Source organism: Sciurus vulgaris (assembly GCF_902686455.1).
Source record: "Sciurus vulgaris genome assembly, chromosome: 5".
Taxonomy (NCBI): domain Eukaryota; kingdom Metazoa; phylum Chordata; class Mammalia; order Rodentia; family Sciuridae; genus Sciurus; species Sciurus vulgaris.
The window spans coordinates 84,449,723-84,466,417 of NC_136465.1; the positions used below are offsets into that span (position 1 = coordinate 84,449,723).

Sequence of the window (16,695 nt, forward strand, 5' to 3'; positions counted from 1 at the left end):
TCTAATATATAAATAATGTATTAGAATGCATTATTATTATTATCACTATACTCCACAAAATATTCCTCCTATATTTGGGCCAATAAGATATTTAAAGCAACCAAAACTACAGCAAACACCACCAAAATGGAATACATAGCACACACCAAAGTCACCCAAAATATATTCAATGTTCCCTTGACCAGAATATTCTTTGCATGTAATTCCATGAAGGTTTAATGAATTCTTGCATTAATGTTTCGAAAGTGTCAGAGTTTAAAGTATTGTTTCTAAAGCTTAAATAAAGCAAAAAAGCAATGAGTTCTGCATTGCACGATGATTCATATTTTCTGCTTTCATAAAAACAAGAACAGCTAGTGTTTTGCTATCCATCAAATAATGCTATGAAAAACTAAATACATTGCGTGTTACTGTCGCAATCGAGCCTGAAGACAGGCTCACCAAATGTTCTGTGCCTCACTTCATTCATCTGTCATTGCTATACAATGCAACTTTATCAGTATGACTAACTGAATAATAGATTTTAAAAAAAAATGAAAATCTCCAAACTCGAGTGAAAAATTTTCATGACTTATATCATAAATTATATTTACTTGCATATTTTCCTCTTTTCTTGGTCCTCTCCTTCTGCCTCATGCTTCTAACTTCTGACATGAAAAGCAAGAAAAAGTGCCTTCCTTGTTCTGAGAAGGCAACCAAGACAGCTACTTTGTGGACTGGATGGTAACACATGACGTGGAGGAAGCACAATCAGTACCAATTGCTGACATCATTGCAGATAGGGATTGTTTCCCTCCCTATTTTCTTCACTTCTCTTTACCTACTGCTCAACTTCTGCCTCTTGGCTGTTTCTGGTTGGAGGTACAGAACTGATGATCCAATGTGCCTTCAACTTATAGAAAGTCTTGAAGGACAGAAAGGCACTCTGCATCATTTCCTTCTGTGCCAAAGGTGCTAGAGTTCCAAATACAAACAATATGTTGACCAATTCTTTCCTGGTAATTAGCACTGAAAGTCCCACATTCCCACAAAACCCTCAGTTTTGGGCAAAGTTGTCAGCGTGGGCAGCCTGGGGTGGACCCACTTTTGCATCACCCATTTTTTCTCACAAATATAAAGTTCTATTTAAGACAAAAATCTCTCCTTTTGTCTTTCTCTGGAAGAAGTCAGAATCACTAGACCTTGTAGGAAACTTACTTTCCTATTCATAATTAAGCTGGAATGAGTCACTTTTCTTTAGCAATGAAAGCTGAGTGAGAATTCTCAAGGGTTCAAGTTATCGAGAGACTGAGACATGAACTCCTGATTCACACAAGATACTGCTTCAGAGGGGAAATTATGCAAGTAACAAGCTCAAAAAAGCCATTAAAATTGAACTGTTTTTAAAATTTTAACCTACTCTGAATTACACATTTTTCTCTAAATTTGGTCTCTCTGGAACTCTGCAATGAAAACTAAGCACAGCTGGAACATTTGGAGGGTGTTAAGTCCAGAGATTGAATCCAAAAAATTATATTGAAAGAGTTGCCAGGAGGGAACGAATGTGGGTTACCTCTGAGAGCTCGCCAAGTAATTGCTATTAGGAAAATGGAGCAAATCACATTAAATGAGAAAATTAACACAGGAGATGGAACTAAAATAATATCAATTATAATTTACATCAAATATAGGAAACAGGAGCAAATTGGTTTTTGACAGTAAAATTACTTGCCTACGAATCAACCAATGAAGGAGATTTTAAATTTATATTACTCTTATCTAGCCATGTAAAACTAATCATACAGATTACACCACAGGAAAAACAGTGTAGAGTATTTCAGTTGTAACTATTTATGCATTAATCTGCTAAAATATTAAAATATAGATTCATTTTATTCTAATGGCTTATAAAACATACAATTATAGTACATTAAATGTAGGATTATTTCTTATTTAATAGTTGACTTTAGAAAAAGAAATAAACACCACAACAGAATTTTAGTGAGCTTTAGTTTTGAACTTGAAAGCATATAATTGTGTATGTGCCTGTTGGACAGTAATTATATATTTTAGAGTGGGTATTATTCAAACTGTCACAAGAAATACATGTTAAAATGTCAATACATGAGGCAGAATAAAAAGTAACCATCCTTAAGGTAAAATATACAGCGATAGAGAATACAACAGTGGTTACCAGGGGTGGCTGGTGAGGGAGGGACTCAGGAGGTGCAGGTCATGTGATACACAGCAGTGAATATGTAGGATGAACACACAGAAAGATCTAATATGCAACATGAGGGCCCTAGTTAACCACAGCATTTTCAGGATTTTTCCTGACTTGGTAGACTATTGCTGTTCTTGGAGGGTATGGATAACTATATGAGATCAGGGATACATTGCTTTGTTTTACTACTATAATCATTTTACTTTACTGTATGCCCATACATATGTATTTTTTCTTATAATATTATGTTGTATACTTTAAATATACACATAAAAATTTGTTTAACCAACAAAAAAGTAAACCCTGTCTCTAATTAATGAGCTTAGCCTTCTGAGATGAATTTTTCTAAAAAAAACCCAAATTTTAAAGAACTATACATTATCAGGAAGTTGGTCTTGCTGGAAGAATATGAAGGCATCATTAATAAAATTTATCACTCTGCCCAGGATTATCTGACTGTCAGGGCTGAGTTTAAAACACAAAGCATATATAACATGTGCTGGTTGCTCATTAGTTCCCTCTAGAAATATTTCCACTCTTAATTTAGGGCTATTTAAACATGCACATGAGGAAAAAAAATTATGAATCTATACTGGATTGTGAAGGCCACATAACCTGACTCCTATTTCACAGCCAAACAAGTCAAAACATGGGAAAATAAAATGCTCTTTTTAAGGTCCCACAGCTACCTAGTAGCAGAATCCTCATCTACCGACATACAGATTTGGACTTTTCCCACAGTGTCTAATAGTTAGGAAAGAGAGAAGATAAGAAACTGTGTTGAATTCACAGGATCACACAGACTGGGCATTCAAAATTATCTGAGTGTTGATAGAGTAAGAATATCTGTAATAATAATAATAATAAATACTTAATAATAAAAGGCTTTCTTTAGTCAGATCATTGGTGTATTAGAAATAAGAGCGGTGGGGAGGTAGTTTCTGTTTCTGGCATATAGCATGAGAATCTCTATGGCAAGGGGTAGTCCTAATAGATGCACATTCACTGTAATTCTGCAAATTAAGTCAGAAGAAATATCAAGAAACTGTATGGTAAGCAGATTCCAAGTGGAGAGAAAGAACCCAGGATGTCCACCTGCTACCCAGCCAAATGACCACAAAGCCCTGGAGTACACTGTAACAAATTTTCTAAAACTCAAAAGGTCTATCATTTCTCCATAATTCCTCATAAGCATATATTTCATCATCCCTGTGGTTTGGTTAAATTTTTTTTATTTTCCATATCTTTTTGTAAATTCTTTATTACCTTCCTCTCTTTATTTTTAACACAATTGAAGCTACAGGGAAAAGACATTAGGTGGGAATGGCTGTCTTCAGAGAGCTGTAAAAGGTCACACCAAATGTGAGGATATTAAATAGCCTGGATTCTCAGGGAACTCAGGTGACAATTCAACACCTATTCACCGGTGCCAGGTAGGAGCACCCTGCCATTAGAACAGAATTTCTGACAGAAAGTGCGTGAACAATTGGCCTTTCACCCCAAAACTGCCACAATCCACATACACTTTTTCTTCACTAGAAATGTAAAATTACAGATGAAAATAAGTCATAACTTTATACATTTAAAAAAATAGTTGGTGATTTACAGAAGTTACATGGAAATAGTTTACATCTAATTCCCTTAATTCTACCACTCACAAAATGTCCACTTTCTAAGTGAATCCTAAAATTTGGGTTATTTTCCTAAATTATTTTTTAAGTGAAAGAATGGACAAAAATTCAAGAAATGGATGCATAAGGTAAAAATCTAATTCTAAATTCTAAGAATTATGACTGATCAAATTAACTGTTAATCACAGTATAATGCATGGTAAAACTATTCTGAGAAAATGTCACTTTAAGCATTCATGCAGTGAAAAATTATAATCACCCTGTGTCAGCACTATTCCCTGTACAGCAAAGTGCATCAGAGCACAGCGTATAGATTCTGAGGGCTGGGTCCTTGTCCTGGCTCCATGTAGCTGTGTAACTATGGGCAAGTTGTTTCTCCTATAACTGAGTTCCACATGTAAACTGTGACAAGATATTTGGGGAATCAAATGAATTAGTATTTTTGAAGTCCTGAAAGAATGCCTGGTGCAGCATGAGCACAGACCACTGGCATTATCTCTTTGGGAGTGTAACACCACTGCTGCCCATGGGCGTGAAAGCCTCCTTCAAGAATGAGTCACAGAGGTCCTGCAGCAGTACAGGACAGGATCAAAACATGTCTGTTAGAGGAAGTATCTTTACATTCCTTTGATGGTTTTCGACCATGGGATAGAAGAGGCAGGAAAGGGAAAGTGTACAGGCCGTATGTGAGGAGGGGAGGGATTGCTGCTGCTCCTAATACAGCAGCACCAAGGAAAGGGCAGAGCCCTGGTGGATGATCTGGGGCCTGAGAATGTACAGCAGGCTTTCAGAGAAGATCTACTCAGTGCTGGGCTTCCTATTATCCTTTCTATCTCGCGCAAGATGCTGGCACTCAACAAACATTTATGAAATGAATGAATGAAAAGATTAGAATGATATAAATTGTAATCCAGTTGAGTTTTATAATGCATTAACATCACAAGAATCTACATAAATATGATATCTTTACTGTCATTCTGAAATAAGTCACAGAATTTTTCTTTAGATATTTTAGTAAAGGTATATCATAACATTGATGTAGAGATATAAAGATGACTGGCACATATTTCTAAGGATGCTTTTTTTTCCATATTACACTATTCACTTTTTAAGATAGGTTATAAATACTTTGAGAATAGGAATTATTTCAGAGCAGGATTTGTGGCAGATAGCAGACTGTCAAGCTTACTTATTAAAATCTTACAAGATCCTGATGCTGTTGTTGAGCTCAGCCCCAAATTTCCAGCAAGTGTTAAAGAGCAGATTGTTTTTAATACCTTTTAAAAGTAGGGCCCCAACATAAACACACACACACACACACCTTCTATACAAATCACTGCATTCATAGTGGCATTCAGAAATTTTCAGAAGACAGCAAGACAGTGTTGAAAGTTTAAAAGGAAATAGTCAAAGCAGTCAATCCCAAGGGACCACAAGTTTCTATTTACACAAAGTAGCAAAACACACTCCTGAAACTTGTGAGCACTTTAAAAAATTCTAGGTTGTGCCAAAGTTGACAAAAATGTAAGATGAGGTTCTGTTAAAGAAAAGAGGAATAGATTTTATGCTTTCCAAAAGTACTCTCTCTGCCTATAATATGTACTAACCATTTTGGTTTGGTTTTAGACAGAAGCCAGCTTTAAACAGAAAAGTCAACTTATGGCTCAAGCCAGGAATCAGAATTAAAGAACAAGAGTGAATAGCAAACAGGAAAAAGGCAACAAATACTAGATTCTGTCTCATGAAACCCCAATTGGGGAAAATACTTTGAATTTGTATTATTTGCAAAATTAAATATACATTTTTTTTCATTTTTGAAGTCTGCCTATTTCTAACTACCCTGCACAAAAGCAAAAATGAACTTGGATAATTGTTTTTAACATCTAATATAAAGTCTTGGCTTCTCCTCACACATAAGATTAGGGATATTCTTTGTGAATAGTCCTTCTTATGGATTCTCATGAGATAAATATTTGAAAAAAACCATATATCTCAAGGATAAATATCAGTGTTCTAGTCTTACATTTTAAGCATACATTCTAACACTATTTAACGCATTTTGTTCCATTGCCCCAGACGTGGAACACCTATAAAAACTTAAATATAATGATATATTTCATAATACATAATTATATCATATGTAATATAATTACATAAGGATAATACATTTATAATATAACAATATTATCATATATATAAGCTCTATATTATGATTTCTAATCTATTTTAAAGCACCTGGATCAATTTCATTGAAATATTCGAGAATGTAAATCTTGGGACTTAACTGGATTACAGAAATGGTAAAAACCTTTATAAGAAAGAAAATGAAAAACTGACATTCATAAACCAGACAGAAGCCTATATTATACCAGGTAACCACATCTTAAAATAAGAAAAGTACAAACTTAGAAAATAAACACATAAAAACTAAGTAGAAATGTCACTTCAAAAATCCACAGGAATGGAGCAGAGCATACCTTGAATAACTCAAACTCCTTCTTTGGCATCAATAGCTAATGACAAATGATAGACATAAATTAAGTACATAATATACATGCATGTTAGGCCAGGCAAAACTTAAGCACAGGAAATAGAATTTTCAACTGCCATCACTTTAGATTATAGAGGTATAGAAACTATGCACTAATTCTTTATTTTTAATTTTTCTTGATGCAGAGATTCTAATGAAGTCAGTCCCTCTGGACAAGCACACGATCTGCACTAGGCCAGAGCACCATGAGGAGCCATCTGTGTAAGTAACTCATCATAGCAGCAGGACAATGACCACAATTAGGTCTGGACAATCTGTATTTTATTAAGTCTATTCCTGGGATAAAAATAAACCATTTCACTGTGTATCCGTGAAGCTTCTACATGACTCCTTGAAATGATTATGGAGTCAGACATGATCCTTTTCTCAAGACTCTAAATATTAAAATAATTCTGGGGAGATAAGAAAGAAGTTACCCTAGGTTCAGAGGTTATGTGCATGTGAGAGTTCTTCTATTCTGGTTCTGTTAGCAGACTCAACTCTAGAGAGCCCATCACAGGATTGAAATCTCGGGAGTTTAACAGGGTGTGAATTCAGTTGTTATGGGGAATGAAATGACCAGGGTTACTGAAATCTTAAAAACCTGCCATGGGCCTCAAGAAGACATCAATGACTGAAATGAGAAACTCTGACCTAGCTAACCTATATATCATAAACATGTCTTAACTTTAAAATCAATAGGAAAAAAATATTATAATCCAACTGGAAAAAATATACACGTATTAGTCTAAGGTAAGGTGAGTGCAAATTCAAGGCTGGACAACAAAAGAACATTTAAGAGATTTCAAAAGGCAAAGACTGTTGAAAATCAACTGCTGGACACTCCAGTCATTGTCTCTGTGCCTCTCTCAAAAAAAGGGAAACCATTGGTGGATGCAAGTACTATGGATAAAGAGACAAGTGCTATTTTTTTTCTAATATCCAAAAAACAGTAGGTTGGCTGGGAGAAAGCATTATGAAGAGAAAGTCATTTACTGTTAAACATTTTGAGCAATTTCCTTAGGAAAAAATCAGAAAATATGTACTCTTCACTATGTCTCTTACCGTTAGCCCACCAATTGCTGCTAAAAAAATTGTGAAACCAATTAAAGCTCAAAATGATTATTACACAAAAGGTATTTAAATCCTTTCCAAATGATGAATTTGAAGTTTTATGAACTTTGTTAAAATATCATAATTACCTGTATGGTATGTGTATATGGTGGATCAGCACGTCCTAATCCAGATTCTGGAGGTCTCACAATATCCAGAATATTATTTGGCACAAACCCAGCATCTCCACTTGCATTTCGAACCTTCCACCATTGTTTCCTATCATCAAGTATCTGTCATCATAAAAGAAAGGCAAAATTACCATAAGGAACCAATCTATAAAGTTCAAATTTCACTCCTAGACTTCAACTAAAATTTTTTTCTCACTTCTGATAAATGGACTCAGATTATTGTTGATTTAAAGATTCTCAGGGATTACTCTAAGAATTACATGTACTAGTACAGAATAGGTATGGAATTGCTATGGTGAATCTATCCAAAATCTATTACCTCCCAAGAATGCATTTGCATTATTTGAGGTACTTACAGAGTACTAAAAGGACATCTTAGAAAGTCCTATTGTCTTCATTTGGGGAATAGAAAGGTAAAGTACGAAAACCATTTTTTAAATAAAATTTATTGTCACCATTCATCTTACATGTTCAAGATGAACTCTGTTATAACCTAGGAAAGATTTGGGTGTGGCAGTACTACCGAGTACACTTGTGCAAACATACTAGGAGAGAAAGAAGGGAACGTTTCCTCTCATTAAAATGTAATACTACATCTAAATTTGAAGGATAACTTGCCTTGATTCCAAAATGAATAAAGTCCAGAAGAAGGAAGACAATAATGTAAGCCAAGACATTTGTCTCTCTCCTGCCATACCTTATTCTAGGTAGCTTCTACTTGAACCTATGACATTATTATGGGGTCGGAAAATGGATAAAGCAGCCACTCCATCTAAATAGATAGAAATATCTATCATATACTGTATCCTTAGTTATAGAACATGAAGAATCATTTCTTGACCTGGGCATTTCTTTCAGGAAGGCTTAAAACAGACCAAAAGATGAATATAATAAATCCACTTTACTAAGAGCATAAAAAGGTAAGATTCTATTACCTCTAATATATCATCCTTCAGAACCGAGAGCTCACTGTTGTTCCTTGCTACAAAGTCATACTTGGATTTGGCATATTTCTTGGGTTGTGTTTTGAGTGGGTCATAATTTCTATAAAGAGGAAGACAAGAGACTATCATTCTACCAGCTCTTCCTGAAGGCTGAAAGCAAAAGCAAAACATGAAATCAAGCTAAATCTTACCAGAAAGCTTTCTGACAAATTATTTAGATGGCAGTTTAGTTTTATATTTTCCAGAATATAGGAAATAAAAACAAACTATGGCTAAGGCAAATATAAATGATGTAAAATAAAAATCATAAGACTAGTTGGTACAGATCCAACTCTAGAATTCAAACCTATGAATTCCTTGTCTAATAAATACACACATTGGATATTGTTTTATTAATCATTATCTCTCTACCATGAAAGAGCTAGAATAAGGGTAAATGCTATTATCTATTTTTCATAAAATTAAGAGAGACCAAAGAAAATAGTGGTAATATACGTTGATTTTACAATTCAAGCAACATCTCTTATCCAAATAAAAATATTTTAAAAATGTGACTAGGTGTCAATTTTTAGGAAAGCTTTGTGCAGGTATCTAAATTGTGAGGGAAGGTATGCGTTAGGCACAGGACTAGTAACACTTTGAAAGAAATAAATATCTTAATTCATTATAAACTTTTATAAATATTGTTTCTTTTTTCAAAAGAAAACTTTCTTAAAAACTAAATACCTCTTCTAATTAAAGTAGCATTAACAGATTAAATATAATATTATTTTATACATAACAATAAACCCAACGCATTAAAATACATCTATATTTTCTTCATAAATTTCAATAATAATGTTAACTCTTTATTAATTTTTACTCCCTAATCTCCTCCATTTACATTCCCACATTTCCTCACACATCTCCTCAAGAGAAAAAACAGAGACAAGATGTTTAGTCATTCTTGCCCTGCCAATTGGTCGTTCTTCTTGCTGCGTACCCACGTTCTCTAAACGGCTAAGTTTTGCCAGGGACTATGGGAGGACGCTATAAATACAAGGCATTCTGTCATCACAGATGTTTTGCTACCTCTTAAGTGGTAACTCCATTTAAGAAGGACAACAGGGATAAGAAGAAAAGATGATCTATAAGCTGTACAACCTACTGGCTAGTTTTGGTATATTAAAAATATATATGTATTGGAAGAAAAAGTGAAATTATAGTTACTATTACTATTATATATTGTTAATAAGTAAAAACCTATGGTCCATAGATTTCCCATCCCTATCTCTTTGGAAATAGCTCTTTTTTTGCCTACTTTATATATTCACATTATATTAAAATCTCATTTGAGGAATAAAAGATTCCAAAATTAAGTTAAACAAATTTCAGTTCTCCTTTTCTGCTCCCCATGTTCTTTCTCCTATGTTCTAGAAAATAATCCCTATAGCTAACAGAGAGTTGACTGTATTATAACAAAGAGTAAAACAACTCTGCCACTGGGTATCTGCCTTAGTTCATTAGAAAGAAAAGTTTGTGGCAGTTGTATGAAGTCTGTGCTATCTTATCCACCTCAAAAATGTTTACCCAGAATGCACCCATTAGCCACTATAGAATTTGCAAATCTTTATGGTTTATAGCTTCCTGTCCTCTATAGATTAAATCTAGATATGACAGTGATTATAGTAATTGATTGGAAAATCACAGTTCATAATTTTTTAAATGTTCCAGAGTTTATTAAGAAATTTAGAATGTATCAAAATGTACTGTTTCCATTTCTGATTTGTAATAATAGCTATTCCACTTGGTACAGAGTAGATATAGAGACAGCAATAATTTGAGAACATCTCTAAAATATGAATTGCATCTGAATAGCAGTAAATTGTAATCTCTCATTTTATTGTAAGGGCTCTACAAACTATGGAAATAGTCCAGGTGTCCATCAATGTATAAAAGAATGGATAAAGGAAATGTGGTATATATACACAATGGAGTTTTATTCCACTACAAAGAAAAATAAAATTATGGCATTTGCGGGAAAATGGATGGAACTAGAGACCATCATGTTAAACCAAATAAGTCAAACTCAGAAGGTTAAGGGTCATGTTTTTTCTCATATGTGGAAGTTAAGAGGAAAAAGGAAAACAAAGGTGGGGATGGATCTCCTAAAAATCAAAGAGAGAGTAATAGAGGAAAGGGACCAAGGGGTGGGAGGTAGAGAGGATGCAGGGAAGTGCTGGGAGTGATACTGGCCAAATTATATTGTTATATTGTGTGCATGTATGGATATGTAACAATAAATCCCATCAAAATGTATAACTATAATGCACCAATAAAAATGTGGGAAAAATAAAATAAAATCTATAACCCAGGGAAAATATTTGCTGAGTAAATGGTAGTTTATGGAAGAAAACTAAGTATGATGAATAATATTGTAACTATATCAATGATCACTTTAAATATGAATGACCTGAATATACCAATTAAAGCACAGAAATTGCCAAACTGGAAAAAAAGGTTTCTAAATTCATCAAATGATCTATCTAATGACATGATAATTTCACTAAACAAGGAACAGACTTCATATCGTACCTACTGCATTTCTGGCATGTAACAGAAATTAAAGTCAATGGTAACAATTATAAAAACAAATTCAAAACCTCTGTGTACTTCATGTCATACTACAACTTTCACGTAACTTTTTTAACAACACCAAACTTTCTAAGCAACAAAGCATATCAATGATCCAAGTATTTATCAACTGTCCCACCTCCCACTCTGCTCCACTGGGAGATGGGATACATAAGGACACCTGACATCTACAATTTACACACCACTCACTAGATTGCTTAAAATTTCTTTTCTCTGGTTCCATTTTGACTAGTTAAAGCTATTATCCCTTCATGGAATTTCCTATTTTCCATCCATTTAAATTTCCTACTGATCGAAGGTTCCTAAAGAAGTCTTATGAAATCCAAAACAATCTTCTCTGAATGAGAGAAAAAATAGTGGCCTTTACATCAACTATCCTGTCCCATACAAAATTCTGAGACAAATAATTTTGAAAATTTAATAATGAACTGATATATGCTCCCCACCCCCAGCAAGAGTAATGAATGATCGTTTTTCTTTTTTCTCTGATAGCCATGAATCTCAATGACAAAACTGAAATTCGATCATAATGTTAACACTTAGGCTTTATAGATTTTAATTATCATTCTCATTCTAAATTTCTTAATTTTATATTTTATTTCATTATATAAGTTTTACTGAAAACATTAATTGCATAGAATTTAAGTGACCTGCCTAAATTCACTTTAGAATTTGATAAGGTACAAAGGTTAATAAATCAATAAATTAAAAGTCAACAACTCAAGGGTACAAACTTCTCAATATTCTATAACAATCATAAACATCATGAAGTTTTAAAGATACTATATTAAACTGCCCATAATAAATGGTAGAGGTTATTCTATCAGGGATACCATACCTTGTAGATCTGCAGGTGGGGGTCAAAGAGGTAGTGACTAAAATGCTGGATACAATATCATGTACTTATTCACTCATTCAATCAATCAAATAAGTCTATACATAGTACCCACAATGTGCTAGAGGTTGTCATAAAATGGAACATGATAAAAATTTTCTACTATTAATATGTATAATAAGACTGAATGCACATAAGCCATCCTGATTTACTGGAGTGACATAACAAAAAGAAAAGGTAAGAATTACTAATCTGAAATAATTCCTAGATATTCTATGACAAAAAGAAAGAAAAAAGGAAATATAGGATGAGCAGTCACTCAGTCAAGAATTTCAAAGAAATTCTTCAAAACTGACTTTGACCTTGATCTACTACAAATTAATTATATAATTAAAACAGATTCAAATGCTGGCATTTTCAAAATACATTATTCATCAATGGGTTTTCTTTTTATTTAATTTAATATTTACAGTTGCCCTTAGAATAATATCTGTACAATTTCTATGCCAATTACTTAAGTAATACTTCAGTCATCATCCCTGACAAAGAATGAAAATTGTGAATCCTACCTTGGCAAGAATGACAAGGCATTGACTTAAATATTTAGTTACACTCAAGTTTAAAGATTCTATAAGAAAAGGATATATGAAAAATAAAGGTGGGCTGGGGCTATAGCTCAGTGGCAGAGCATTTGCCTAGCACATGTGAGGCACTGGGTTCGATCCTTATACCACATAAAAATAAACGAATAAAGGTATTCTGTCCACACACAACTATAAAAAATTAAAAAAAAAATAAAGTCAAGCAATACTCAGGATGAGAGAGGCTTCAACATAGGAGAGTACTGGGACAAGTTCCCTACCCCTTCATCTGAATGACGGCCTTCCCCTATCTCTGTTACCAGGGTTCCACCTCCTATCTTTCCCTTTTGTGCATGATCCCTATGTAAAGCTCACTTTCTGGAAAACAAGATTGAAAAAAAAAAAAAGTAAACCTATTCCTTCATTTTTTCATCTTAATTCTCCATCTCTAATTATATTTTTAATGGTAAAAATATGGGGAAATAAATGAAATGTACAAACTGGAAAATAAAGATAAAATGTAATCACATGAAATGGCAAGAATGGTGAGGTATTGACTTAAATATTTAGTTATACCCCAATTTAAATATTTCCATCTAAAGGAAGATTTGTTGCATGAGGGAAAAGGTGGAAATTGTTTCCCTTAAAAAGTTACAGAGCTGGAAAGTCTTTTAGACAACATCTGGTACAGATGAATTAAAAAGCTTCAAGATAATTCTTTCTTCTTAATATATGGATTCTTGACAGAAGTATCTTTTTAAAAAGGGAAGATTAACCAAAGATATGTGAACTAGGTGAGAATAAGACTGGAGGTCTAGATATCTTCTGCAACTCAAAGCAAGCTCTATAAAGAAACACCTGAAACTTTTCAAATCATTAGCAAATGAAAAGTAGACAATAGAGACACTGTCACTCATTAGCACTGAATCAGAGACAGTATTTCCTGGCCTGCCAGATGGCACCCATTAAATGTTACCTATCTGCATGGCGATTAGGAGTTGGCTTAAAAGCACCAGCGGCTTCCCCGTGATCCAGATGGGCCCCTCTTGTGTACACGTTGTTATTGAATGCATACCCATCAGCTGGAGGATACTCAGATACGCTGGAGTGCTGAAAGACAGCAGGGTAGGATAAGGAATCACCAAATACCATTCATTCAAATGACCACTGACATCCGCCATATTATGATCAGTTTTTATTTCCAAGTGATTATCCATTATGCTATTAAATTATGAAATTGGGATGATACATTTTGTCAAAGACCCACTTACGATAAAAAAAGTTATTAGTGCAAAGGTTAAATCTTAATTCTGAAAATAATCCAGTGTAAAAGCAGTAAGTTCCTTCATGAGGAATTTTAGTAATAGATGATTTGGGTATTAGATTTTAATTCCTGTATAAAACAAAATTGGTGTGTGGGGGGGAACCTCTTCAACCTTTGCTCTCCGAGTTTAAGAAACACACCCTCTCCACTTTAGCAAAGTCAATATTGTCACATGAAAACTCTCTGAACTCTATTAGATTTACAGCAACTCATTTTTTAAATTGTACACAGAATACCGTTTTTATTATTTTTTACAAATGGCAGCACTATTATCAGATATACTGATAAGGGAAGCACAGAAAGTCACAAAAATATTGATCTTGATAGTCAAGAGTCCAGGAAAAGACAATGCTAGAATCATTTATTTTTTGCATTTAACACAATTTGGACATGAAACTACTGGGTGCTACAAAGAGGGAAAACTGAGGCCCATGGGTCCCTGTGAGTACCATGGTCTTAAAGCTGCAGAGGATGTATCTCAGACTGGGAAAAAAACGAACATTACCACCTACAGATTTCATGTGGTTTCCTTATGTACCATGAAGCATGGGGAAAGAATGACAGATGCTGAAGCAGTTTAATTCCTTGGTATTCAACTGTTTATGGATTCACTAGGACAAATTTTTGAAATATTTGAAAATGGGAATGTTTTAAGAGACTCTTCAATAAATGGTTACTATAGCTAATCATAAAGGAAAGGGTGGCAGAAATGGGGCTGAGTTAATCCATGGTGTGGTGATGTCAAAATACCCATGTTATATTATTCCCCTGGAATACATAACAGGATATCGCACTTGGCAAACAAACAGTAGATGATTTTCAGCCATTTAAACACACAAGTTCAATCAATTCAGTTTATCATTTCCCTAGGAAATAGAGAGATACTAAATTGGATAAGTAATTTGTTTTTATTAAGACTGTGCTGAAGGGATGAAAGAAACAGAGTCATCCTCACCTTTTGCCTAGTTCTGAACTAGAGAGTGAGATTGGCTCACTGCATCCTGAGAGAGCCTGGGAGTGCTGGAGGAGGTGAGAAAGGACAGCAAATGATGGGCAAACCATGATGGCAACAGTGCAGTTGAGGGCTGCGGCTGAGTCAGAGGAAGTCAGGAAGGGAGAACTGCACCACATCTGTCCCTCCACGTCACCTATTCCTTTCAATTCCACACAAAATCACCAGATCCTGTATTACCCAAGTCTTGTAAATGTATTTATTATAGTAGCAATAAAACATAATAAAGTCTCTCTTCTAGGGATGATTACATTTTTCATGCATTTTAAATCACTATTACTTGGCCCCTTTTCCAACAAAATCTCAAGATAAAAAAATCCCCTACAATGGCCAGCAGGTGCTTTTCATTTCATTTTGTTAAACCTGTGAATGTCCACTTGAGTTATAAAATGGAAAAAAGTTTACAACAGGAAAATAACTCACACAAGGAAGGATTCTCAATAATTTATCTTTTAAAATTACTCAGTGAGGGTAGAGAAACTTACTTACTACAAGCCAGAACATAGTACTCTCTCTTTAAAAACACAAAATGAAAAGAATTCCCAAAAGTGAATTTGTGAGGCATACATTCACAGTGAGCATATTTTCTTATTTAAGATACGAATACTATAAACTAGAAATTTTTTACTTGAAAATAACTATAACTATATAGCAACAGCAAGTGTATCATAATTTCATGTTGGGTTATTTCTATGTATGTATAAATGTTCCTTTCTAAATGGGAAGAAAATTCACACTCATGAGCTCTGAATTATGAAGTATAGACAGGGATATATGCGATATATGCCTGCTAACCAATGCTCAGGGAAGTAAAGCCATCTCCTCAATTATGCATTTAGAGGGAAGGGCAGGTATGCAACCAGAGGAAAAACAATTAGGAAAAAAAATAATTTCAGAGTACTGTATTTGCTTTATTTTAAAACATTCAAGAGTTTAACCAATTTTCTATAATACTGTTATTGTCTAAAGAACGGTGCCCTAAAGGAATGATTTTTAAGAAATCTAATTTATATACATATTCTCCTTAAGTGGCCACAGGCTGTAATTTGCTAATTCACTTCTTTGTATCAGGTTTGCCACATTATAAATACCTGTCATAGTATGAGAAAATTAACCTAAGGAATTAAATAAAGGAAGGACATAGGACTTCAGGAGCATCTAGTTGTCACTTGCTGTTTCATTTTCAAACTAGACCTCATTCATCCAAATCCTCAGGTTCTGATCATTCCATTCATATTTGGTTCAGTTTAATTGATCTTTAATTTTCTTTTCCAATAGAACAAAAAGTCATAGAAAAAATCATTTTTAAGGAAAGTGAAAAGATAATACACCCAATTCCATTCCTTTAATTTGTTGCCCAAATAGGGTACAATCTAAAGCTTACTAAACACATTAAAGGCATTTTATGATCTCCTGAGGATGAGACCATGTTGCAAGTGATCATTTGAACCTGAAAACTGGAGTCCAGAAGAGGCTTTGGTCCTCCAGCCACGCCAACAGGACTGGAGAGGTTTTGAACTACACAAAAAGGAAGGGCTGGGGATGTGGCTCAGTGGTAGAGCACTTGTTTAGTATGTGCAAGGCCCTGAGTTCCATCCCAGCACCATTTAAAAAAAAAAAAAAAAAAAAAAAGGAAAGGAAGGAAGGAAATTTTAAAAAAGAAGGGAGGGAGGGAGAAAGAGGAGAAGAGGAGAGGGAGGGAAAATGAAGGAATTGGGGTGTTCAGGAAAGAGTCGCTTGGGGCAGACTTCAGGATC

The 16,695-nt window shown here is 34.2% G+C and overlaps 1 protein-coding gene across 7 annotated transcripts in view; it reads right to left on the bottom strand.

The window, feature by feature from the left end:
* EPS8 (EGFR pathway substrate 8, signaling adaptor) overlaps positions 1 to 16,695 on the bottom strand; it is a 171,808-nt gene that overhangs the window by 13,429 nt on the left and 141,684 nt on the right. For all 7 annotated transcript variants that reach the window (XM_079140398.1, XM_079140394.1, XM_079140399.1 and 4 more), the window contains 3 exons: positions 13,579 to 13,712; positions 8,544 to 8,652; positions 7,567 to 7,710 (listed from right to left, as the gene is read on the bottom strand). In XM_079140398.1, coding sequence (XP_078996524.1) covers positions 7,567 to 7,710; positions 8,544 to 8,652; positions 13,579 to 13,712 — 387 coding nt within the window. The remainder of the gene's footprint in view (positions 1 to 7,566; positions 7,711 to 8,543; positions 8,653 to 13,578; positions 13,713 to 16,695) is intronic.